At 39.1% G+C, this 26234-nt stretch overlaps 1 protein-coding gene across 10 annotated transcripts in view; it reads left to right on the top strand.

The window, feature by feature from the left end:
• DLG2 (discs large MAGUK scaffold protein 2) overlaps positions 1-26234 on the top strand; it is a 1818644-nt gene that overhangs the window by 1294677 nt on the left and 497733 nt on the right. For all 10 annotated transcript variants that reach the window (XM_078156955.1, XM_020993659.2, XM_078156957.1 and 7 more), the window contains one exon: positions 9985-10141. In XM_078156955.1, coding sequence (XP_078013081.1) covers positions 9985-10141 — 157 coding nt within the window. The remainder of the gene's footprint in view (positions 1-9984; positions 10142-26234) is intronic.

Below are 26234 nucleotides of genomic sequence, written 5' to 3'. Positions count from 1 at the left end.
CTCCTCAGTGTCCTTTGTCCTCCAAAAGATCTTGAATTCCTCAAAGTTTGAGACCATGCTTTACACTTCTTTTGTAACCCTCATATTGCACAAAATAGGCTAGCAAATAGGGGCCAAATGTGTAATTTCTTTGGTATAAATAGCTCCTATTGAGAGATATTCTCTATCAATGTAGATTGTCATATGCTCTGCACTTTAGAACGTAGAGGGTTGCCTAGGGACCCAAGAGATTAAGTGGCTTGCCCAGCATGACAGAGCCAGAATCTGCCAGAGGTGGGACAATCAACTCCCTCTATCAATGGCAAATCAGCATGTTCTATGCAATTTATAGTATTAGAGAGACTAAATGAATTGCCAAGACTTATATATGTATGTATATGAATATGCCAGAAGTGGAACTTGAACCCAAATCTTCTGGCTTTGAGTCCTGATCTCTATCTATACCAAATGATCCATGTCATGCTGCCTTTCACATAGTATATGGATGGATGAAACCACTTAGCCATCTTGCTGGACTTTTTCATGGAATTAACCAGCTTGAGTGTTGTGCTAAATCAATTTGAGATTTGAACATTATAAAGACATATCCAAGTCTCCTGAGGCATTGGCTATTCCACCTATCCTGCTTTAATTAAGAGAGGAGTCGGTAGTGGTGTGATGACAATCAACCAATAAATTCAGCATCCAGTCACGTCCATTGATTTATATTGATTTGTATCCTTCAATGTAAGGCTGAAAATTTTCCTTGACTTCCCTTAACTAGATACATCATTTAAACAGATTTAATTAAGCAGCATTTAGTAAGCCAGTGCATAAAAATTAATCATGTGACATTGGGCAAGTTCTTTTTCTTCTGTGGATTTAGCCTTTCCTCATTTTGCAAATAAGAAACTCAGATCAACTAAGGTCCCTTCCACGCCAATATTGTTTCACCTAAAATCTCTGAGTCTCAGTTTTCTCTTCCATAAAATAGGGACAATTATGCCCACCTTGAATAGCCTTCATAATGAAATTAGATGAGCTATGATAAGATTCATTGAAAATCCAAAGTAAAGCTATAGCATCATGGATTTTCAGAGTTGGAAAAGACCCAAGAGTGGTCATATAGTCCAACCTATATTGGTCAGCATCCTTTACAAAGATATTGATTCTCTGTTTGAAAATCTCCACAACCTATATGCATAAACATATTCATAGCAGCTCTTTTTGTGGTGGCAAAGAATTAAAACCTGAGGGAAAGCCTATCAACTGGGGAATGGTTGAACAAGTTATAGTATATGATTGCAATGGGATACTATTGTGCCACAAGAAATGATATGCAGGATGGTTTCAGAAAAATCTGGAAAGACCTATGTGAATTGATGCAACGTGAAGTGAGCAGAACCAGTACAAAGTAACAGCAATAATGTAAGATGATCAGCTGTGAACGATTTAGCTATTTTTGCCAATACAACAATTAAAGATGATTCCAAAGGACTTAAGATGAAAAATGGTATTCGCCTCCAGAGAAAGAATTGATGGAGTCTGAATGCAGATCAAAGCATACTTTTAAAAAAATTTTTTCATTTTTTTTTTGGTCTATGTTTTCTTTTGCAACATGGCTAATATGGAAATGTTTTGCATGAAAAAAAACACACAACTCAAAAAAATCAGATAAGAAAGAAAAAAGAAAATCTTTGCAAAGGAGAATTCACCATCTTCTGAGTCAGTTTATAACCACCTTAGGACAGCTTTGTCAGGAAACCGTTTTTTCCTTAGTTTGGCTCCAATGTTACATTGTGGGATTTATGCCTTCTAGTTTCTCTCTCAATCCTAACAGAACAAATCAACTCTCTTCCCCATGACAACCCTTCAAATAAGTGAGATAGCTATTGTGTGTCCAATAAGTTGGTTGTTGTTTTCTTTCTCCCTCCGTCTCTCCCTCTCTCCTCTCCTCTCTCTCTCTCTCTCTCTCTCTCTCTCTCTCTCTCTCTCTCTCTCTCTCTCTCTCTGTCTCTATCTCTGTCTTTCTCTTTCCTTTTCTTCTTAGGCAAGCTTACTTAGTTCCTTCAAGAGATGAGCTTGAGGCTAATTACTGTTCTGGCTCTTCTCTTCTGGATATATTCCAGTGTGACAATGACCTTCCTGAAAGGTGGCACCCCAAACTAAACTGAAGGATCTGAGCAGGGCACAGGAAGGCAAAACCAACACCTTCTTTATTGTGGATGCAGTTTCTGTCATCTCCTCTTCTCTCCACTCGCATGGTCGCTACCTTCTCAGGTTCTCATCGGCTCTCACCTGAGTGTTTGCAGTAGCCTCCTAACTGTTCTCTCTGAATCCAGACTTCCCCCTCTCCAACCCATCCTCCACACAGCTGCCAAGTGAGTATCCCTAAAGCACAGGTCTGACCACATCACTCCCCTCAGGAAGTTTTAGTAGCTCCTGATTACCTGTAGGATAAAATTCTCACTCCTCTGCTTGCCATTTAAAGCACTCTGCAATATGACTGCCTCTCTACCCCCTGCATCCTTCCAGACTTATTTCACATTACTCCCCTGTAAACACTTCAAGTACTCCAGAGGCAGCTAGGTGACCCAGCAAACAGAATGCTGAACTTGGAGGCATGAAGACCTGAGTTCAAATCCTTTTACCGACACTTACTAGTTGTGTGACCCTGGGGAAGTCATTTAACCTCTATCTGCCTCAGTTTCCTTATCTGTAAAATGAGAATAATAGAACCTATCTCCCAGGATTGTTGTGAGGGTCAGATAAGATATTTGTAAAGGGCTTAGCACAGTACCTGGCCTTTAATAAGCTGATTTCCTTCCTTCCTTCTCAGCTCTCCTATTGCCTTTTATCTCTAGACAACATCCTACATTCCATGTCTGTGCCTTGCCCATGTCTCTAATATTCTTTCTACTTACCTCTCTTAGCCTTTTGGAATGTCCATCTCCAGCTGAAAGCTTACCTTAAGCACTACCTCCCACACAAGGCCTTTCTTGCCCTCTCCCAGAACTGCTTTGTATTTACTTCATATATATTCTGTATTTGCTTGTCTCCCTTATAGAATGAAATGTAATTTTCTCCCCTATGTTATATAAAGTCCTTGAGGGCAAGTGCTATTTCATGTTTACCTTTATGTCCCTAGCACCCAGCACAATATCTGAGACATAGGGGATGCCTAATAAATGGTTGTTTATTGATCCATTCTACAGAGGTAGCTGACACAGTGAACAATGGGGCTGTCTCAGTGTTCTTAACTAGGAGTCATCATTTATTTCCCCAAACCTCCTTTCTGAGAAGTTTGCTGGAACTGCTATTCTATAGACCAAAAACAACCAAGAGATAAGGTGACTTGTCCAGGGTCACGCAGCTAATGAGTGGTAGATTTGGGACTAGAAGAGTAAATATTGTATTTTCAGGTCCTTGCTTATTCGCAATAGCCATAACTGCCTTATGGATAGAGCCCTCCCTTTCCCCCCTCCATTTACAAGCACACAGAGAGGTTTACAAAGGTTTTTTTTTTTAAGTATTATCCCCATTTCACAGATGTGAGGAAACTCATTCTTACAAAAGTCAAATGATTTCTCCATGTCATACAGACACTAACTGCCAGAACTGGGTTTCCATCCCAAGCTTCTGGTGTTTTTCACCCTATACCAGGCCATTTTCCAGCCAGAGATAAGTACAGCCAGACCATGAATCCAAGAATTCTTATCTTAGGCACAGTATTCTTTCTGCTTCACCACAGGAATATACATACTTCTCTGCCCTGGTCCATAGATAAAAATGTACCTCTTAGGGCTGGCTGTCCAGTGGAGATGCCATTCCCCAGAATTAACCAGCTGAAGCAGAGTGTTCTCAGCAAGGACCTGTTGACACTAACCGGAATCAGTTGTCGAGGTCCCAGATGCTCAAACTTCAGTGCCAACACAATCTGCTTAGGGAAATGGCATACATAATTAATTACATCCCTTTCTGGTCCTGAGCCTTTTGGCCATATGGTCTAAGGGGAAAACAACAGGCCACAACAGCCCTGTATTATAACCCCTCCAATCAGTGTTGCCCGCCCACAGCATCCCCAGAGAACACAGATCACCAGCATGGGGGCTGCTGCTGCTGCCTCCGGATGACATTCGCAAGCAAATAATGTGGGCGCCGCTCCAACTCCCCAGCCACTGAAGGTTTTCCAGTGAATCACATTGAGAGTCACATTTAAAAGGAAAATTGAAAAGTTGAAAATGAATAGGACAGGTTTCACAAGAATGATAGATATTCTCTGGTAAAGTCATCGTTAAAGAAGTGTATGAAGATGAAAAATTGGTCCATACATATTATATTATATTATATTATATTTTATATTATATTATATTTTATATTATATTATATTATATTATATTACATTACATTATATTATATTATATTATATTATATTATATTATATTATATTGTATCGTATTGTATTGTATTGTATTGTATTGTATTATATTATATATTACATTATATAATATATTATAACATATTATATTACATTCTTATGTTATGTTATGTTGTGTCATGTCATATCATATTATATCATATAATATCATATTATATTATGCTGTTATATATATTCCTCCTACAGAAATCTCAAAAATAATTTAATTTTAGAAGTTATTATTGTACTTTCAACAGTATGGTAACAAATTTTATTCAAAAAAAGCCGTAATAATAATGGCATTTTAATAAAGATTTAAGGTTTATAAAGCTCTTTACAAATTTTACTCCATTCGAGATCCTCACAACAGCCCTAGGTGATATGTGCTATATAATATTATCTCTTTTACAGAAGAGGAAACTGAGGTAGACAGAGGTTAAGTGACTTGTCCACATTCACACAAGTGTCTGAGACTGGATCTGAACTCCAGTCTTCCTGATTGCAGTGCCACCCAACTGCCAATAATAGCCACAAAAAAACACATGATAATATCTAGTCATACCAACAAAATGAGGGCAACATACATAAGTACATTCAGAGTAGATACATAGGGAATACAAAAGAAATAAGAAGGAGTAAAATTAGAAGGTAGTTTGGGAGGGGGAGCACAAGCTATTAGGGTCAGGAAAGGATACAGGTGAGTGGTGCTTGAGCTGTCTTCTTGAGGGAAGTGAGAGATTCTCAAAGCGAAAATGAAGAGTATATTCCAGACAGTGGAACCAACCAGTGCCAACGAAGAGGACAAATGTAGAGTGTCCTGTGTGAGAAAGTGAGAAGTCCAGTGTTGTTGGACTATAGCTTATGGGATGGAGAATGAAGTATAAATTCTGAAATTGGAAGCTGGAAAGATAGCTTAGGGCCAGGCTGTAGAGGGCTTTAAAAGACAAAAAGAGGAGTTTGTGTCTGATCCCAGAGGCAAAGGGGACCCAGAAGAGCTCATTAAGTAGGGACATGGTATAATCAGCTCTGTTCTTTTGAAAAATGCCTTTATCTGGTAAACCATGATTCCAGGTTACAAATGATGAAGAATATTCCCCACTTCCTAACAGAGAAGTAATGGATTCAATATGCAGAATGAGTTGTATTTTTTTTTTTGGACATAGACAAAGAGGGAATTTGTTGAGTTGTTTTGTTTTGGTTTTGACTATGAATATTTGTTAAAGAGTTTTGTTATAGTTTCTTGGGAGGTTTTCTCTTCCAGCTGGGGTGGGGAGGGAGGAGTGGGATAGAAAGAAGAAAAAAAATGCTTCTTAATTGAAAAAAAGGGAGATTTTTTTTAAAATTGCTGGTAGCTCTATATGGATTTGGGATTTGAGAGGGACAGATTTGAGTGAGGGGGAGCAACTAGGAGGCCACTGCAGTAGAGGAGAAGAGAGCCTCTACTAAAGTGGTAGCTGTGTGAGGAGTTAAATGCAAGAGATATTGAGTTAGAAATTAAAAGATCTGTCAATTGGTTTATTCATGTGGGGTGAGAAAGAATAAGGATAATACTGAAGTTATAAACCAGAGAGTCTGAGAGGATGGTAATGTCCTCAACAGAAACATTCAGGTTCTATAAAGTAGAAAACTTTGGCAAATGAAGAGCAGGAAGGAAATGGTGAAGTGTGTTCTGGACATAGTGAGTTAGAGAGACTTACGGGACATCCATTTTTAAATGACCAACAGGAAGTTAATAGTGTGAGTCTGAATTTAGGAAACACTAGGGCTGATCTATGAGTTGCCTACATAGAATAATAATTAAACCCTTGGGATCTAATGAGGTCAGTGAGATAGACTATAGAAAGAGAAGAAGGCCAGGACATGTTGTTGAGTTGTTTTTCACTGTGTCCAACTCTGTGACCCCAATTAGGGTTTTCTCAGCAAAGATACTGGAGTGGTTTACCATTTCCTTATCCAGCTAATTTTACAGATGAGGAAATTGAAAGGGTTGTGACTTGCCCAAGGATTATATAGCTAGTAAATGTCTGAGGCTGAATTTGAACTCACAAAGATGAGTCTTCCTGACTCCAGGCCCAGCACTCTATCGACTGTACCATCTAGCTGCTCTTGGGTACCTCCAAAATCAAGGGGCATGATATGGATGGTAAAACAGAAAAGAAGACTGTAAAAGAGTTGTCAGAGAGGTAGGAGGAAAACCAGGAGAGAGTAGAATCACAAAAAAAATGCAGAGAAGTTTCCAGGAGAAAGGCGGTCATCAGTGTCAAATTTAGCAGAAAAGTCAAAAAGGGTGATAAGAAATGATCATTAGATTTGTCTGTATTTAATGGGGAAATTGGGCTTTTTGAAATTTAATTTAATTTAATTTTTAATTTAATGGGGTCAGATTATGTCGCTTTGAGTCCCAGCTGTTACTTATCACCTTATAAGTTTGAGAAAGTCACTTTTCCTTTGTAAGTCTCGGTATCCTATGGTGTAAAATGGAGAGGTTGAATTACTTGATTTTTAAGAGGCCCAAATCACAATATCCCCATTTTACAGCTGAAAAAAAAAATTCAAGGAAGAAAAATAATTTGTCTAAGACCACATTGCTAGTGAATGTTAAAGCCAGGAATATAATCCAGATCTTCTAAGCCTAATACTTCTGCCACAATAGAATGCCTTCCAGTGTCAGATAATGAATCAATTTGGTTAACGTAAAGAGCTCTTAAGCTAGGAGGTCAGAAGAGGTGAGTTCTAGTAAGTCTAACTGCATGACCGTGGGCAAATAATTTCCCTTCTCAGGACTTCAATTTTCTTATTCACAAAATTAGAATGTTAGGCTAGATGAATTCCAAGTTCCCCTTCTATTCTAAAATTCCATGAAAATTCATGTTCACATTGATAAGACAAGTTCTATAACATCATGAAATTGCTTCTGACTCATCAAAGAAAAGTTAATGTGTTTTAATTCTTTGATATCTGATAAACCATCATTATCCAACAAATATTTTAAATGTATTTATTTAATATCTAATTTTCTGCCAATTACACATAAAAATCATTTTTAACATTCATTTTTTAAAAATTTTGAGTTCCAAATTCTCTCTCTCCTTTCTTCCCCTCTCCTTTACTGAGAAGGCATGCAGTTTGATATAGGTTATACGTGTGCAGTCATGGAAAATGCATTTCCATATTTGTCATCGACAAATATTTATTGAATGCCTACTCTTTGTACAACTGTGTGCTCTATTATTGCTAACATGGATGACAGAAAAGAAGTAAATGATGTAGTCCCAGCATTCAAAAATTGTATACTGGGCTTGGAAATACATGATTTACAGACATGAAATCATTAGAAAACAATGACAGGCAGAATATGGCTAAATGCTAAGTTGTATAATACAGTTACAAAATAGTAAATTAGGCTGGGTAAAGGAAGAGACCAAGGGTTAAAGAAGAAAAGAAAGGGAAAAAATATGGCAGCTGATCCTGGAAATAATATTTTGCTCTTTCCAGAAGGCTTTTATTAAAACTTATTTTAAGTTTGTCTTCTGGCTTTAAAGAAAATGCATTTAATTTTTCTTTACATTTATATGATATAGTTGAAAGAACTAGTCTTAGGACCTGGGTTCAAGTCCCAACTTCAACACTCATTAACTATGTGATCGTAGCCAAGTCTCTCTACCTCTCTTACTCTCAATTTCTTGTCTATAAAACAGGGATAATTTTTTATACTACCAATTTCACAAGTCACACTGGCTACATGTGGCAGTAAGAACCCAGGCTGTCTGACTCCTATATCAGTGATCTTTCTGGTCTATCTGAAAGCATTTATGAGGCTCTTACTATGTGTTAGGCCCTGTGCTAAGCACTGGGGTAGGGATATTGTAAGACTTAAATGAGATGATGAATATAAAGCACTTTGCCAACGTTAAGCACTAAATAAATACCAGTAATAATAATAATAATTATCATTATTATCATTATTATTACCATTATTATTATTATTGTTGTTAGCATCCTGTCACCAGGCCTCTAATGTGGTAATGACTTCACTCCCTGAGCCTTTTGCTACATTCCTGCTGAGCTCAAGCAGTATTTATAGAGCAGTACAGGAGTGTGCTAGTAAATGTTTAACAATTGGGCTCTCCAAAAGGAAAAAAAAATGCTCATATGCACTTTTAAATTTCATTATTAACATTTTCTCTATCATTTAAGTCTACACAATCAACAAAACAGTAAATTGAGCCCTGATTTGTATTATTTGTCCATTTCTGAGGTGTAAATGCTCACACTGAAAATTTAAAAATTGCTCTCAGAAGTTGATCAGAGCTGGCAAAAACAGGGTCCCTGCTCTCGAGGAGCTCATATTCCAATGGTGGGAAGAAACACGTAAGTAACTTGGTAAAGCAAGATTCCCACGAAATGGAAGGTAATCTCAGAAGGAAAGCATTGAGGGGCAGGAGGGATAAGAACCAGGAAAGCCTTCCTGCAAAAGATGAGAATTAAGCTGAATATTGAATGAAATCAGGAGAGTTAAGAGGGAGAGGTGAGAAGGCAGAACATTCAGGAATGGGGGTATCCAGTTCATGTTTGGAATAGTAACTAGGCCTGTAGCTGGATCATAGCACATGTGAAGTGGAGTAAAGTCTAAGATTAAACAAGCAGAAAGGGGCCAGGCTGTGAAGGACTCTAAATTCCAAACACAGGATTTACTGTTGGATCCTACAGACCATAGGGAGTTACTGGAGGTTGTTGAATAAGAAGCCAGCATGATCAGACCTGCACTTTAGGAAGATCACATCTGCAGTTGAACAAAAGATAGATTGGAGTGGAGGGGAGGGTTGGAGGAGGGAAACCAAGCAGCTGGGTATTGCAGTACTTTAGACAAGAAGCGATAAGGGCCTGTGCTGGGATGGTGGCCATGTGGATGAAGAGAAGGGAATGTATGCAAGAGATGGTGTAAAGGTAGAAACAACAAGATTTAACAGATTGGATAGGTCAGGGTGGGGAGGGGAAATAGTGTGAGTGAGTAGAGGTTGATAACAATGTTTCAAGGCTGGATGGCTGGGAAGATGGGGGTACTCTTGATAGTAATGGAGAAGTTGGGAAGAAGCGAGGTTTTAGGGCAGGGGTACGGAACCTGAGGCCTCCGGACCACATATGGCCTTCTAAGTCCTTAAGTGCAGCCTGTTACTGCACTTGAGACCTAGAAGGCCACATGTGGCCTCAAGATTGCAGGTTCCCCCACCCCTGGTTTAAGGGGAGAGATAATGAGTTCAGTTTTGTACAAGTTGAGTTTGAGAAGCCAATGATATAGGCATTTTTGAAATGTCTGACATTCAGTTGTTAATGCTGGACTGAAGTTCAGGAGAAAGATTGATATTGGGTGTTTTCAGGAGAAAGATTAAGATGCTAGCTTACTTTCTATATGTATACGTTCATAGAGGTACTGATATCTACAAATAGACATATGTTTAGACATATATATATTTAGCTACCTAGCTAGTAGTAGTAGCAAAAGTACGCCAATATATCTAAAAGCAAAAGACAGCCAATGTGGCCTCCTAGGTAATCACAGGTCTAAATAATGCCATTTGTCTCCACAGTGAGCCTCGGAAAGTTGTCCTGCACAAAGGCTCCACAGGGCTGGGCTTTAACATTGTGGGCGGAGAAGATGGAGAAGGTATCTTCGTATCCTTTATTCTAGCTGGAGGACCAGCAGACCTGAGTGGGGAGCTCCAGAGAGGAGACCAGATTCTTTCCGTGAGTATTTGCCTTTAAACCTTTTTTTTTTTCCTTCTGGGCTTAACACCATCCATGGCGAAAGTAGCTTTCAATTGCCTGTGAAAGCTTTTTAATTACACAACCAGAGATGATGGAGTTACGTGGGTCCCAGGTGTGCAATGTAGCACAAATGGTGATCAGGTTGTGAAGGAGATGAACCAGAGCTCTAGTGCTTACTGATCTCAGCTTCCCAGGGTTTTCATCTTTTTCTGAACTGGAGCAGAAGAATTTTTGCTTTGGGGAACGGAACTATTAATTTTCATTCTTTCATTAAATACTGAAAACTATGTTGAGGAGTGTTGAACCCTCCAGTCCTCCTCTGTACCAAGAGCCTCCTTGTTTCCTGGATTCTGAGATCTGCTGCACTCAATCCCTAAGTACTCCTCCCCTCCTACCACCCTTTCTCCTGATGTATAGTACATAGTGACCCAGTATATTAGTATTGAAAAAGTATTGAAGACATCTGTTTAAGTCATCACCTGTATTGTCTTGGAAAGTTACTTCCAATCCAATCCATTCCAATACACATTTATTAAGCACCTACTATGTTTCAAACCCTTTGCTAAGCGCTGGGGATACAATTAATAAAAAGAAAAGTAGTCCTTGCCCTCAAAGAGTTTATAATCTAATAGAGGGAGAAAACATAAAAGGAGGCAGGAAAGTGGGGTAAGGAGTCAGGGCAGTCCAGGGGGTACCCAGTGCAAAGGCATATTGTTCCATGGAGTTGAAACCAGGCTGAACAACAGATACAGAGTGGAGCAAGCTAAAAACTCCAGTTTCTACCCTTTGTAAAGGAAGGCATTCGGTACTATGCCTTCTAATCAGAAGGCAGAGGAGGGTGAGGGTAGTAGCATCAGTCAAGGTTTGAATTAGCAGAAGAACCTGTGTTTCCTCATCTGATAAATGAATAAATTGGAGTAGAATCTGAGGTCCCCTGAAGCTCTAAATCTATCCAATTACAAACATTTAAGTCTCTGCTCTGCTATTTACCTGCTTGACCTTGAGTGAATCCCTCCCTTATATGATCCTCAGTTTCTTTATAAAATTGGAGGGGTAAGGACTAGATGATATCTAAAGAACTTTGCAATTCTAGACAGTATGCTCCAATCACACACACTATGGACAAGAGTAGGTTTTCTAGGATTTGTTAATAAAGCCAAGGAGAATATTCAAATTCAGAAATGAATCACCAGAATAAGGTGATTTGTAATGTATAAAAGAAACTTCATAGTTTGGTAAGTAGAGATGTAGTTTGTTGTTAGGATGATTTGGGCTTAAGTCTTACCCCCAGCACGTGATACTTATGCAACTCTGGGTACATAACTTGACTCCCCAGCATCCTAGGTAACTTTCAAGATCACAATAGTTGCTGATCTGTATTGGCAGAAGGAATTTCTTTGCCACTGAGTTGTCTACACTAATAAAATCACTAGATGTGACAAAAAACATAACTGCCCAGTCCCAAAGTAGATGATAACCTTAGATTTTCTAACCTAATTTTTAAGGAAAGTTCTTTTGGCTTAGCTTGGGCAAAGAAACTCTTCAGACCAAGCATCAGATACTGTTGACTGTGGCTTCTTTAGGACTCTAGAAAAGAATGGTATCTTCCTCCAGAGATACCTTTTGCTGATTTAGGATTGGTTGTCCTCTGCAATCTGAATCAAACTCATTAGGCCTTTTTTACAATTCTAGTCTCTACTGCTGGCTGATCAGGGAGTTTCCTGGATTGCAGGGCAGGCTTGTGATGATCTGCTTACATTTTTATGTAATAATTGACTGTGCAACTTAATTTGGGCAGAGGAAATAACAAGGACTTTAAAAAAAATACAAAGGTTAAAATAGGATCCCCATCATCTAAAATGCAGAACACATTCTCCCCACCAAACACATACATAGAAGAATTACCTCAAAACTAGCCTTTCCAATCTCAAGTTGTTTTGAAGGCACACACTTTACTTAGACACAGTCCTCAGGCTTGCTTCTGGGTAGAGAGCACTACATGTGGCATAACAGGGCTTACCTCTGTGAGTTATGTATTCTTGGAAGTTATTTAATCTCTCTGAGACTCAGTTTCCTCATGTATAAAATGAGTCTGTTGGACTAAATGATCTCTAATGTCTCTTCCAAATCTAATTTCTGTGATTTGCAGGAGAGCTGGATCTTCAGCTCTCACCATTTAATTTCCTTAATGCTTCCCACAATCGTGTTCTGAGACAGAGGAGCTGAGGTGTCCTGTGGTGTGTGAAATGAAATCTGTATTCCATATGCCCAGAGAGGGGGAAAAAAAATATTCTATCATTGGTAGAAACCCCAAATGTTGATCCTTTCTGCCTGACAAACAATCATCTTCAAATGCCCATACATCTCCACTCTCAGTATTGATTTTGGTCTGGAGGGAAATGAAATATCCTGACTCCTGAGAGCTAGAGTCATGTAAAAGCCTCGTGATGTGTCATCCTTCATTATAGTAGCCCTCGACTGTTTGTAATCCATGGAACTAATTCCCACAGACATTACTGAGACCTCCACATGAGGAAGAGTAGTGGTGTTTTTGAGCCGGGCAACAGGAACTTGAAAACCAAGACAGATGAAAAAGCGTTAACAGACCACAGCTCTCCCTGAACATAAGTCACCAGACCTGGGCACTGAAAGAACCAGCAGATGAGATTGTGGAAATAGCATTGGATTTGAATTACGGTCTCAGAGGACTGGAGATTTAGAGGCAGAAGGAAACCTGGTAGTCACTGTGTCCAAACCCCTCATTTAATAGGAAGCTAAGGCACAGGGAGGTGAAAGAACTTTCCCAAGGTGACTGTTACTAAGTGTCTGAGGCAGGATTTAAATCCAGGACTTCACGACTCCAAGTCCAGTGCCCTATCCACCATGCCCTTGTGGTATGGACACAACCTCAGTTGGTATTATCCTGATTCTGCCACTTAGAACCTGTATGACCTTGAACCAGTCAATTGACTTCTCTGCACTTTAGTTCCTAATCTGTTAAATCAAGGAGTTGGATTAGTAAAGTCTCTTCTACCTCCAAGCATATGGTCTTATGACATTGAAGAATTATTGAATGCCTTGAAATGCATATATTGAATTAACCAGTATGCTAAATACCTGCAAATCATCAACATTCTGTCTAGGGATTTGTTGGTAAATGTTTAACAACTGTGTCACCATTGAAAAAAGAACAAAGATAGGGGCAGCTAGATGGTGCAATAGATAGAGCACTAGCCCTGGAGTCAAGAGGACCTGAGTTCAAATCTGGTCTCAGACCAGACACTTGACACTTACTAGCTGTGTGACCCTGGACAAGTCATTTAACCCCAATTGCCTCACTGAGAAAAAAAAGATGTGTGTACAATATGCTTTTAAATTTAATCTGAATTATTAATATTTTCTCCATCACCTTCTTAAATCTAGTCCAGGAGTGAAGAACCTGCAGCCTCAAGTCCACATGTGGCCCTCTAGGTCCTCAAGTGCGACCCTCTGTCTGAACCCAAACTTCACAAACAAATCCCCTTAATAAAAGGGAATTTTTATGTTATCTCCTTTTATTTTATCTCCTTTTATTAAAGGGATTTATTCTGTGAAGTTTAGATTCGGTCAAAGGGCCACTTTTGAGAACCTAGAGGGCCACATGTGGCCTCGAGGCCACAGGCTCCCCATCCCTGGCAGACAATTGACAGAACAATAAATCAAGCTGATTTCTGAGGTGTGAATAAATATCGGCTACAAATTTAGCTATCAGATCTCTGCTTTAATCTGGCTCTAGCACACCCCTGATTTCCTCCTTCTCCCCCTGCACCTACCTTCTACTGCCTTTTGGTAAGAAAGACCCATCGTGAATACTGTAACCACTCTGGCATGTTGGAGACCTTAAAAAAGAGCATGAAGTTAAACTGTCCGCTGTATAAGATGATTTATGTCAGGATTGTGGGACTGTCCTCATCAGTGAGTGCCTTTAATTCACACACACACACACACACACACACACACACACACACACACACACATTCTTTGAATTGATTTTAGTGTCAATATGATTTTTTTTTCATTTCCCAAAGTACATAGGTCCAGAGGGTAGAACTAGTACTAGCGGGAAGAAGCAAATGGGAAATAGATTTTTTAGTCAATGTAAAGAAGAACTTTCTAATGATCAGAGTTGTATGAACACAGACTGCCTCATTAGATAATGAGGTATTTGAGTAGAAACAAGAATATAAACTCTAAGGAGTAAGATAAAGGGGACTGCAGAATTGTTCACTGGATTGTACTAGATGATCTCTGAGTCCTTGTACAAGTCTGGGATTCTATGATGAGTTCAGATACATAAAAGCATACTTAGAAAGCCATATAGGTTTCTTCTCTCCCTCCTTTCCTTCCTTTTTTCTTTCCCTTTTTCCTTCGTTCCCTTTTCTCTGCCTTCCTTCCCTTCTTCCCTGTTTTTTCTTTCCTCCCTTCCTTCTTCCCTCCATCCTTTATCCTGTCTTTCCCTTTTTTCCCTTCCTCTCTATTCTTTCTTTTCCTTCCTCAGTGTTATTATCCTCCCCATTTTACAGATGAAGAAACTAAGACTCAAGCTAAATTACTAAACTAGGATAAATTACTCAGGATCACATAACTGAAAAATGTCTGAGGCCAGATTTGAACTCAGTACTTTCTGACTCTAGGTCCAACCCTCTATCCACTGTGCCATCTGACTGCCTAGAGAAGAAAAATATAGGCCTGAGGGAGATAGCAGGACCAAATAAAGGAATTTTTAAAGATAGGAGCTTGAATCTCACAGAAGTTACTACACAGGAGAGACTGAACATAGAAGTGGGGAGTAAATATAATTAATCAGTCAAGCAGAATTCATTGTGTCTACCAAATACCAGGCAAATTCCTGGAAGATTCAGGAGAGATTGACATCAGGGTCAAACTTATCCATTTTGTCCTTGGCCTAGAGTCAGGCCAAGATTAAATTTGGCCTCAGGCACTTACTAGCTGTGTGACCCTAGGCAAGTCACTGAACTCTGTTTGCCTCTGTTTCTTCATTTGTAAAATGATCTGGAAATGGCAAACCACTCCAGTATCTCTACCAAGAAAACCCCAAATGGGGTTGCAACGAGTTGGACATGACTGAAAATGACTGAACAACAAACATAAATAGAACAATCCATTCTTCTTTCTTACTATCTTCTCACATTGCTTTCTAACTATATGACCCTCCTCACCTCTCTCAGCCTCGGTTTCCTCATCTATAAAAACGAGGATGATAATGAGCCTTCCTCACAGAGTTGTTGTAAGAATCAAATGAGACAATATTGGTAAAGCCCTTTGCAAACTTCAATGTGCTATCTAGATGCCAGCAACGTTTTATTGTTATTATTATTATTATTCTGTTTTTCTATAAGAAGATGAAAAGGAAAGAAAAACCTTTGTCCCTAGATAGCATATTTAGGATGGTGCATGCCATCTGCTGTTCATACCTGGACTAGACACAGTGCATTCTGCAGATGGGCTGTTCGGCAGCAGCAATACAGCCGTGGCTCCTGAAATTGTAACTAATATGATTCCTTCTTCAAAACTGTATATGCATTCCTCAAGAGGAAGGATCCTGCCTGTGTTCCAAATACTTCTCCTTGATAAAAATATCCTTGGAACTTTGCTTTCATTTCTTCCGTACCAGAGATTCAGGGTCAGGGCCTCCTGGATCAGGAAGCATGCTTTTAGAAGATGGGCAGAGAGCATAATTCTCTTTGTTCAATGGGCAGTCCTATTGATCAAAGCACTTCCTTCCTCATGCATTTGTTCCGTGTGTTGGCTAATACCAGAGAGAAACAGCTAGGCCTCTTTTCTGTCCATTATTATTTGGTCCTGGGTTATTCTACAAGAGGCTCCAGGATGGACAAAGTAACACCAGGTCACTTGGGAAATGTTCTTTTTCTAGGTGATTCCAGGCAGCTTGCTTTCTTCATTTTTTTTTTTTTAGGAATTTGAGAGAGATGATGCCACTTCTCTAACCTTAAGGCTCCCATTACACCTTTGCAGATGTACCTTTAAATACTTTATGAACTGTTTCCCAACAGAAATTTGTAGAGATACAGATATTCCACCAGAAGAGAAATGCAGCAGCTCTTTTATTAACTGGGCACAACTGGTACCTGAATAAACAATGCTAATTTCAATTTAATTCACCTAAGGAATTTAGGAAAAGTGAGAATGTCTGCTACAAAGCTGCCTGCAGCTAGGACTCTAAGATTACTTTACCCTTTATAGTTCTTGAAGAAATAATATTGATTATCTTTTGTTTTTACATCACTTACACTTCTCAATGGGCAGTTAAGTGGCACAGTGGATAGAGTACTGGGCCTAAAGTCAGGAAGGCTCGTCTTCCTGAGTTCAAAGCCGGCCTCAGACACTTACTAGCTGTGTAACCCTGGGAAAGTCGCTTCATCCTGTTTGCCCCAGTTTCCTCATTTGTAAAATGAGCTGGAGAAGGAAATGGCAAACCACTCCAGTATTTCTACAAAGAAACCCCCAAATGGGGTTACAAAAAGTTGGACACAACTGAAACAAGTAAAGAGCAATGGTATTTCCTACTATATCCCTCTCAGTGCCCCAGTTTGTTAAGATTCATGGATGTATACCGGAGTCATACTTGGTAGAGCAGGTAACTCCTCAGAGTAAAACCCTCAGCCAAGCAGCATACAGCTGAGTCTGCGGACTTGTCACGACATGGTCTGATTCCTCCCGGTGTATCCACTGCCTTTGTAGCTGGCATCTTAATAATAGAGAGCCATTCTCTATAACAACAACAAAAAATTTAAGGGGAGGGAAGAGGAAAATTCAGCAAAATTAATGCTTCAAAAATTTTTGACCTCGTGTGCAGTGTTTCACACACATCATCCCCCACCTCTCTACTCTTAGGGTAAAATAGAGATTATAACACTCGTCTTCCCTCCTTTTACAAAGCATAAAGCCTCTTTTTTCATTATTTCTACGATAATGCCAACACTAAGATTTGATATTCTGTTTCTTTTCCCTTTCCCTCTGTGACAAAGTGGATAGCAAAAGGTCAGAAAGTTATAGATTTTGAGCTGAAAGAGACCTTAGAAGCCATTTCTTAACCCCCTTACCCTACTCTTATTTTATTGATGAGTGAACTAAGACCCAGAGAGATTAAATCACTTACTCAAAGTCACATGGATAGTAAGTGCCAGAGGCAGGATTTGAACCCAGGTCCCTTAGCAACTAAGCCAGCAATCTTTTGCTGCCTCTTCACCACTCCACCACTATACACCACCAGTATAACAAGGAAAGGGAAAGCTATGATGAAGTTGAGAGTGCTGAGGACCAGGCTCTGATCTCAGCTCTGATACTTACTAGCTATGCAGTTCACTTAACTTCCATGGGATTCCTTTTCCTTATCTGTGAAAAAACAAAAAGTTTTACTAGATGGTCGCTTCCAGTCTCAAATCCTCTAACACTTAAAATCCCACCATTAGCAACTTATTCCTGTTGCTTAAGTTTTAGACTCCACTAAAATGTAATACCCTCTGATGAGGGAACACATTAATAATAGCTAGCATTTGTATAGTGCTTTAAGGTTTGCCAACTGCTTCACAAATATCATCTCATTTGAGACTCACAATAACCCCAGGAGGTAGGTGCTTTATTTTCCTCCATTTTACAGATGAGGAAACTGAGGCAAAAAGAGGTTGAATGACTTGCCTAGGGTCACATAGCTAGCAAGTATCTGAGGCTGGATTTGAACTCGGGTTTTCCTGATTCTAAGCCAGTGCTCTATCCACTGCACCATCTAATTAGTCATGCCAGCATATTTAAAAGAAGTCTTGAGTGGCAAAAAGGTCACTGATGTTAAAAAAAAAACTGGCTAGTGCCATTGTAGGGTAGGAGGAAAGTATGCTATACAAGTGAGTCAGTCAGTCAATTTATTAAATGTCTGAAATGAGCCTGGCACCATGTCAAGTAAACACTGATGTCCTTGTAGGAATTGGAAGAGGTCTCTGAAACAGCGTCACTGGCCTCTGGGTGTTAAATGAGCTCTCTGTGGCTCTCAGTAATGCCTTTGAGGCTTAAGAGGATGTTCTGTGGCCGTCTCATGCTTGTATGTCCCTTGGGGGAAGTAGCCATTGAGGGCCCTTTATATTTGTTGTAAGGGTCTACGGAGGCAAGAGGACAGAGATTCAGGCAACTTCAGTAGAATCAGACCATGATGCGACCACTGCCTTTGGACTCAGATTTATTCTGTTTGTCTGAAAATTCCAACCAAGACGTGTTCTCTGAAGGGTTCTGTGTTCTAGATATTTTGGCTCTGGCATACATCAATGAATCCATGGACTGCTTCCCATAAGAATCCTTTCCTGAATCCTTCAACTGCTAGCGTCTTCTTTCCCCAAACTACCTTGTATTTATTCTGTATAGTGTGCATATATATATATATATATATACACACACACACACACACACATACCCCACATACATATACATACACACATATGTATGCATGTATGTATATACATGTGTGTATGTGTGTATATGTGTGTGGGTATGTATATGTGTGTGTCTATATATACATACACATACATATGCATATACACATACACATACACATACCTGTACATATATATACACGTATATGCTTGTTGTCTCCTCTGTTAGAATGTAAGCTTCTTACAAATAAGGATTGCTCCATTTATTATCTTTATATCCCAATACTTACCACAGTGCCTTGTACATAATGAACACTTAATAAATGTGGTTTGATTAACTAAGTAACCACTGTTGGTACTCCTTCCATCAACACAGATTACAACATATTCATGTCTTTCTATTCTCTGTGGTTCTCTTTTAATCTTTTAATTTATTTTATTTTTCTATTAATATGCATTTCTTTTCCATCTTTCCCACCATCCCATTTAAAAGAAAAAAAACCCTTATAACAAATAAGTATAGTCAAGAAAAACAAATTCCCATATTATCCGTGTCCAAAAATGCATGTCTTTGTCAATAAAACCTCAAGAGAGAATCTCTCTACCTAACATACTGGAGGCCTCCCTCTTGGCCCTTTAGTATTTCCTAAATGCCTGTGCAACATGTGGGCTGCCCATCTGTTACCATTTGCTCATGCACACATGCTTGATGACAGTTTTTACAAAACCTCCTCCTGCACATGTCATTGATGGGAATGGACTGCAGCTTTCTTGCTCCTACCATGCGGCTTTTAATTTTCTTTCAGGCTTCTTGAAATTTTGATTCTTTGAGAACTGAAGTGTTCTAACATTCAAAGTCATATATCATCAGTAGAAAAATATTGGTGTTAAAAAGATGAATTTCTTTTTTTTTTTGTTTTTTTGGCTAGGCAATGGGGTTAAGTGACTTGCCCAGGGTCACACAGCTAGTAAGTGTTATGTGTTTGAGGCCGGATTTGAACTCAGGTCCTTCTGAATTCAGGGCCGGTGCTCTATCCACTGCGCCACCTAGCTGCCCCAAAAAGATGAATTTCAATGTCAGGGAACTAATTAGGATTATTGAAACTTGTACATAGTTTCTAATACACAATCAAGACTGTGAGCCTAGCTCATGGTCCATTTGCAGTGCCTGTGTAAAGGTAGGTAGACAGATAGATAGATATATGCATATATACATATTCATGTATATTCATATACATATATTATACATGCATACATTTTGTTATTCAATCGTTTCAGTCATGTCTGACTTTGTGACCCCCATTTGCAGTCTTCCTGGCAAGGGTACTGGAGTCCTTTGCCATTTCCTTCTCCACCTCATTTTACATATAAGGAACTGAGGCAAACAGGGTTATGTGACTTGCCCAGGGTCACACAGCTAGTAAGATTCTGAGGCCAGATGAACATAAGCCTTCCTCATTCCAAACCCATTAGATATTCTCTCTCTCTCTCTCTCTCTCTCTCTCTCTCTCTCTCTCTCTCTCTCTCTCTCTCTCTCTCTCCCTCCCTCCATATATATATGGACTCTCTATGTAATTATATGGTATAACCTAAGAAAATATATTCACCATCAATTTGGCTTTTCCTCAGTGGATTACTAATCTGCTCTGAAGTGAATACGGTTCTCATTGAGAAAGCCTATAACGTGATAGGATTTGATTTAAATAGCAATGCCAGAAAAAACAAGATATATGTAGGGAACACGCCTTGCTCTGAGGAATTTTTGCATTTCGACTTTATTCAAGAATTATTTGTGCCAAAGATTAAAACCATGGATGGGCAAATGACTCCTCCTTTTATGTTATTCTTGCTATTGATGTAGAAGAACATCAAAGACATTTATCTCTGTCATTGTATCTATGAATAAATCTCACATACTCTTTAAAATATGCATGGAAAACACCTTGTTGAAGAAAGAGCCTTAAGGCTCAATTTCACTCTACTGAATCAAATATTCTTATATTCGAAGGACAATAAGCATAGTGAGATTTTGTTTTTTCTATACCTCTCAGTCAGTTGAGTGACTGCAAAGATGTGGTCTGTACACTAATACAATAGTCTTCAAAAGCCTACTTCTTCCCTTCTCATTTTTTAATCAGAATAACTATAATAGATGCATGTACCTATGTCATTCAGTCAGTCAGCAAGTCTATTAAGTGCCTGCTATGTATTGGTGCTGTACTATCTCCTGGGGATACAAAGAAAGGGGAAAAAATGGTTCCTTCCCATGGGGATCTTCCATCTTTTTTTTAGACTAGATCTCCTTATCTCAGGTAGGTTGGAAGTGCTTCTCATGGCTCAATGCCCCTCTGATTGGCATGGAAGCTTTACTTATTCCATTTCTGACGTGGGCCACTTTACCCCTCCTTGGGCAGCCTGGTGGCCCTTCGCTCCTGAGGGCTTACCACATTAATGCTACACTTAGTGTAGATAGATACCTGTTTGGCTTAGTCCACTGTCCCTCAGAACTCTTGAGTCTCAAGAAATCCACCAGCCTCAGCCTCCCATTGTGGATATTAGAGGCATGTTCACATTCTACCAAAGGAGACAACATGCAAACCACTACCTACATGCAAGGTATATATAGTATAAATGGAAGATAATTACAGAAGGCAGGAACTAGCAGTGGTGGGGTGTGGGGGAAGCCGGGAAAGCTTCTATTATTCTCACAATTATTTTATAGCCATGAAAACATCTCAGTTGTCTTTTTTTTTAGAGTAATATGGTGGTATTTTCCAACACAATTTTTCAGACAATAGTTATGCACCTACTGCATGCAAGACACTGAGGATACAAAGACACCTACAGACAATCCCTGCCCTCAAGGAGCTTACTCTTTCAGGGCATATGTGGAATACATGATGTAAGATTGAGAAGGGAAAAAGAATTATTACAGCACATTAGAAAAAGTTTCTTTCAGAGGTGGGACATGAAGAAAGAAAATCCTTGAAGAAAGCTAGAGCTCTTAAAGGTAGAAGTGAGGAAGGAGTGAACTCTAAGAATAGGGAAATAGCCTATGCAAAAACATGGAGGAGGGAGACAATGATAAATTCGAGAAACAATAAGTTCTGGAATGTAGAGTGTATTCAAGGTAGCCAAGGGCAATAAGTCTAGAGCGATAGTCTGAAATTAGATTGTAAAGGTCTTGAAAGCCGAAAAGTTGTATCTTTTCTTGTATAGACGGAGGAAGTGGCCAGAGGTTCTTAATCCTGAAAGCGCATAGTCAAAACTGCATTTTAGGATATTACTTCAGTAATTGTACATAGGAAGAATTCAAAAGAAAGGATACTGGAAGTTAGGAACCCAATTAGAAAGCCGTTTCAAGTAGTCTACACAAGAAGTGATGAGGGCCTAAATAGGGGTGGTAAAAGTACAGTGGAAGAGAAAGAGGCAACTTGGAGATAGAATCAGTATGTCTTAGCAACAAATTGTGACTCCGAGGTTGTTTTAACCTGAGTGACTAGGACAATGGTAGTGTCCTCAACAGAAACAGAGAAGTTTGGAGGAAGGGTGCATTTTGCAAGGAGAGATATTTAGTTCTCTTTAGGACATGCTGAATTTGAGATACCTAGGGGAAATGCCATTGGAGATGGCCAAAATGGAGATGGTGATTTGGGTGTGGATTTTAGGAAAAATAGTAGGACTGGATAAATAGAGTTAAGAGTCATTTTATAGATTTGATCATTGAATCTGTGGGAACTAGCTGTCTCACTGAGAAAGGATGCTAAGAAGAAAAGAAATCCCAAGACAAATCCTTGTGTGACATTCCTCAATAGAGAGGAAACAATGAGTGATGATGTAACAATGGAGACTTAGAATGAGTAGTCAGAAAAATAAAAGGAGAATGGGGAAGAAGAACAGCATCTGGGAAAAAAAAAACAGAAAGGAGAGATTATCCAAAAAGAGGGAGTGGTTCATAGTATCAAATGCTACAGAGAGGTCAAGATGGAAACGGACTGAGAAAAGGCCAGAAAATGTGCAATTAAGAAATCATTGATAACCTTAGAGACAGAAATTTCATTTGAGTCAGAAACCAGGAAAGAAGCCAGATTATAAGGTATTCAGAAATGAGTGGGAAGAGAGAAAATAAAGACAATGACATAGATAGATAGATAGATAGATAGATAGATAGATAGATAGATAGATATAGATATAGATACAGATATGTATATGCAGACACACACTTACAAATATATATAGATAGACATGTGTGTATATATATATATATATATATACATATACACATGCATATACAGATGTGTATATTACCCTTTTCCATTCCATTTTCTCTCCTTAAATTGTTGAATATCATCCCCAAATACTTCCACAACTGTGTCATGTCTAGAACAAATCTCCTTTGTTGGTCAAGTCCAACTACTCTTCTTGACTTCATTTTCCTTGGCGTCATTTCAACTTCCTCAAATAGCATCCTGGATATTAAGCCATTAGAAATGTAGTGAATCAAACATCATTGAAGAGAAAAAGAGATCATTATCACTGGCATATTTGTTCCCTTTCACATGTTTTTTTACTTCCTTCTGGTTCCATATTCTCAGACTGACCTGGCTAAGTTGAGTCTCAGACCATGCTTTCTGTAGGCTTGTTTTCCCCTCAAATGATTTTCCCCATTTTATGAGGTGATACTTCTCATAACATTTCATCTTCCCTTTCCATAACATGCCCTTAGATGTACAATGAAACTAAGTCTACCTGTTCCTTAATTCACCATGGAGAATCCGTGAACTATCTTTCTACATTTCAATTGTGTTATTTATAAAAAAAATAATTATAATATCATCTATTTACACTTTAAGATTTGCTAAGCACTTCACATTTGATCCTCACAAGAGCCCTGGGAGGTAGTTGCTATTATTAGCACCATTTTACAGATTAAGAAATTGAAGCAAATAGGGGGGAAGTCACTTGCCCAGGGTCACAGAGCTAGTAAGTGTCTGAGGTGGGATTCTCGACCCCCATGTCCTGGACATTCTCCATTGTACCACATATTCCTCTCTTGTATTGAGCACGACACTGATTACCTCACATGGAACTTGTCCTCTGAGGTCCTTCGGGTCCATGTGTGTGACCTGTACTCTACTCATCAATCAATCAGTAAATGCTTTTTTGAAGGGTTTAGCTAGGCACCAAAGCAACCTGGACAGACAAGCCTGGGGCCATGCTTTTGTTTGTCATTTTTTACCATTTACCATTGATTCTTTCATGGTGATTGTTCTTTCTAATTTTATTGTTATAATCATTGTGCTGTTGGTTGATTGATTTCATCCAAGCACATGCCTAGAGCATCTTTGACCTGGGCTTGAAATGATCCTTTACAGCCCAAGGGAACACTTTTGTCCTAGAGTATTTGATCACCAGACGGGCAGTATTATGGAAAGTTTCTAGAATAAACTGAAGGACACAGGGGGCTATTCAAAAAAAATTACTGTACCAGTAAAAATCAGCTACCTTCCTTCTCATGTGGGTTTTCAGATGACAATCGCAATTATTTGCATGTGCTAGAACACCAGAGGAGTATAAACTGTCTCCCTTCAGCTCAATAGAGTGAAAGTTATTGCCAAATTATGCTCAGAGAATTTCCCAAAGGTGGTCATAATGTAATACGCCATGAGTTACTGAGACACAAATAACTGCAGCCAGCTAGCTCTTCACATTTTAGTTAAATGGAAAACAGGGACCTGCAGTAGCCATTTAAACAAATTATTAACTCTACACTATATTGCAGATTTGGGGCCTTATATCATTAATGTTAGTAAGAACAGATTCATGATATTAGAGCCTACATGGACCATAGAAATCACCTAGTCTGAAAACTTCATTCTATAAATGAAGAAACTGAGTCCCAAAAGGGGTACCTGGCTTGCTTAACTAGTTAATGGAAGGGCTGAGACTAGAACCTAAATCTTGTGACTCCCATTCACTACCCTGGCTATTCTTTGAAGAGAATATTGACCACTGATCAGCTTTTGCAACATACATGACAAGTGGTCACCTGCCTTTGCTTGGAGACCTTAAGTGAAAGGAATTAGATTAGTTCTCATTATCCCCAGGTGGCAACCCTAGGAACATTGCATGGAAGTTGCAAAGATATAGATTTAAGCTTGATATCAAGAAAATATTCCCAACAAGAGCAATCTAAAAGTGAAACAGCCTGCCTTAGGAGGTCACATACTTCTTCTCTTTTGTAATCAGAGCCTGGATCTGCTATTTGCTGCTGGTCACAGAAATTCTCTGAGGCAATGTCCTAACAAGAGCTTCAAAGACTGGGAATCTCATTTCCCAAAAGTATGGCAGGCCGGCTATATTTTGTAGCAATCAGTAGAGAATGAGTGATAGATATTTCATCTAATCACAGGATTTGGGTGTTTGGAGAGTCCTCAGAGGTCTTCTAGGATAGAAGGGCTAACTTGTCCATTCTAAGGGTTAGATCAAACCCAGATCAAAAATGCTCTAGTCACATGCTCAGACACAACCAATCGCTCAGCAGCACCATGACTAAAGCAATAGAAATGGAAAGATCAGCTCCCACAAGACAAGAGAGAGCAAGTGTGGCCTGCTGAGCTGGCCCCATTTCACTTTGAGATCATTCTGTTAGGAATATTTTCCTGACGTCACACCTAAATTTACATATCGGCAACTTCCTTGATCCTAGCTCTGCCTTTCGGGAATGATCAGAATCCTCACTATTGGAAGGTAACTATTGTCTCCTCTTCTAAATCTTCTATTCTTTAGGATTAAGCATAGGTTCACAAATTTTGATCTAGAAAGGAACTGAAAGAACCAGTGAGTCCAAAAGGCTCACTTTACAGATGAAAAAGCTGAGGCTAAGAAAGTTTAAGGGACTTGCTAGTTATCACAAAGCTAATATGTGTCAGAGGTAAAATTTGAACCCAAGTCTTCCTGACTTGGATAATTTCAGGCCTGGAGTCAGAAAGACTCATCCTCCTGAATTCACATCTGGCCTCAGACACTTACCAACTTAACCTGAGCAAGTTCCTTCACCCTTTTTGCCTCAGTTTCCTCATCTACAAGATGAGCTGGAGAAGGAAGTGGCAAACCACTCCAGTATCTTTGCCAAGAAAACCCCCAATGGGGTCATGAAGAGTCAGACATGACTGGAATGAGTGAACAACTTCCTTACTCCAAGTCCATCATGAATTCCAGGCCCAATTCTGTCAACAATGCTCAAAGGACATGAACTTAAGACCACTTGCTATCTTGACTTCCCTCTCCTGAATACCTTCCAGATTTTAAATGGGATATGTGGAACTAAAAACAATATTCCAGGCGTGGTGTGGGCAGGACAGAGTAGAAAGGGACTCTCACATCCTTATTCGTGGACACTATATATCTGTTAATATATGAACAAATAAAAAACATTTATTAAACATAAATATCAATTAGGCATCAAACATAAAATAAACATTAAATATTACACAGTACATTTATTGTTACTGAACTGTGCCACATTCTGGGGATACAAGCACAAAAGTAAGAGTGAAAAATGGTGTCCAAGGACAAGAGTTATGGTATGCACAAAGATGGCGAACAGAACAATATGGCAGCCAATTGAC

This window comes from Phascolarctos cinereus, unplaced genomic scaffold (genome assembly GCF_003287225.1).
Source record: "Phascolarctos cinereus isolate Bilbo 61053 unplaced genomic scaffold, phaCin_HiC Scaffold_726;HRSCAF=1367, whole genome shotgun sequence".
NCBI lineage: Eukaryota > Metazoa > Chordata > Mammalia > Diprotodontia > Phascolarctidae > Phascolarctos > Phascolarctos cinereus.
Note: the sequence above shows the minus strand (reverse complement) of the source record. Positions and strands in the feature narration are given on the sequence as shown.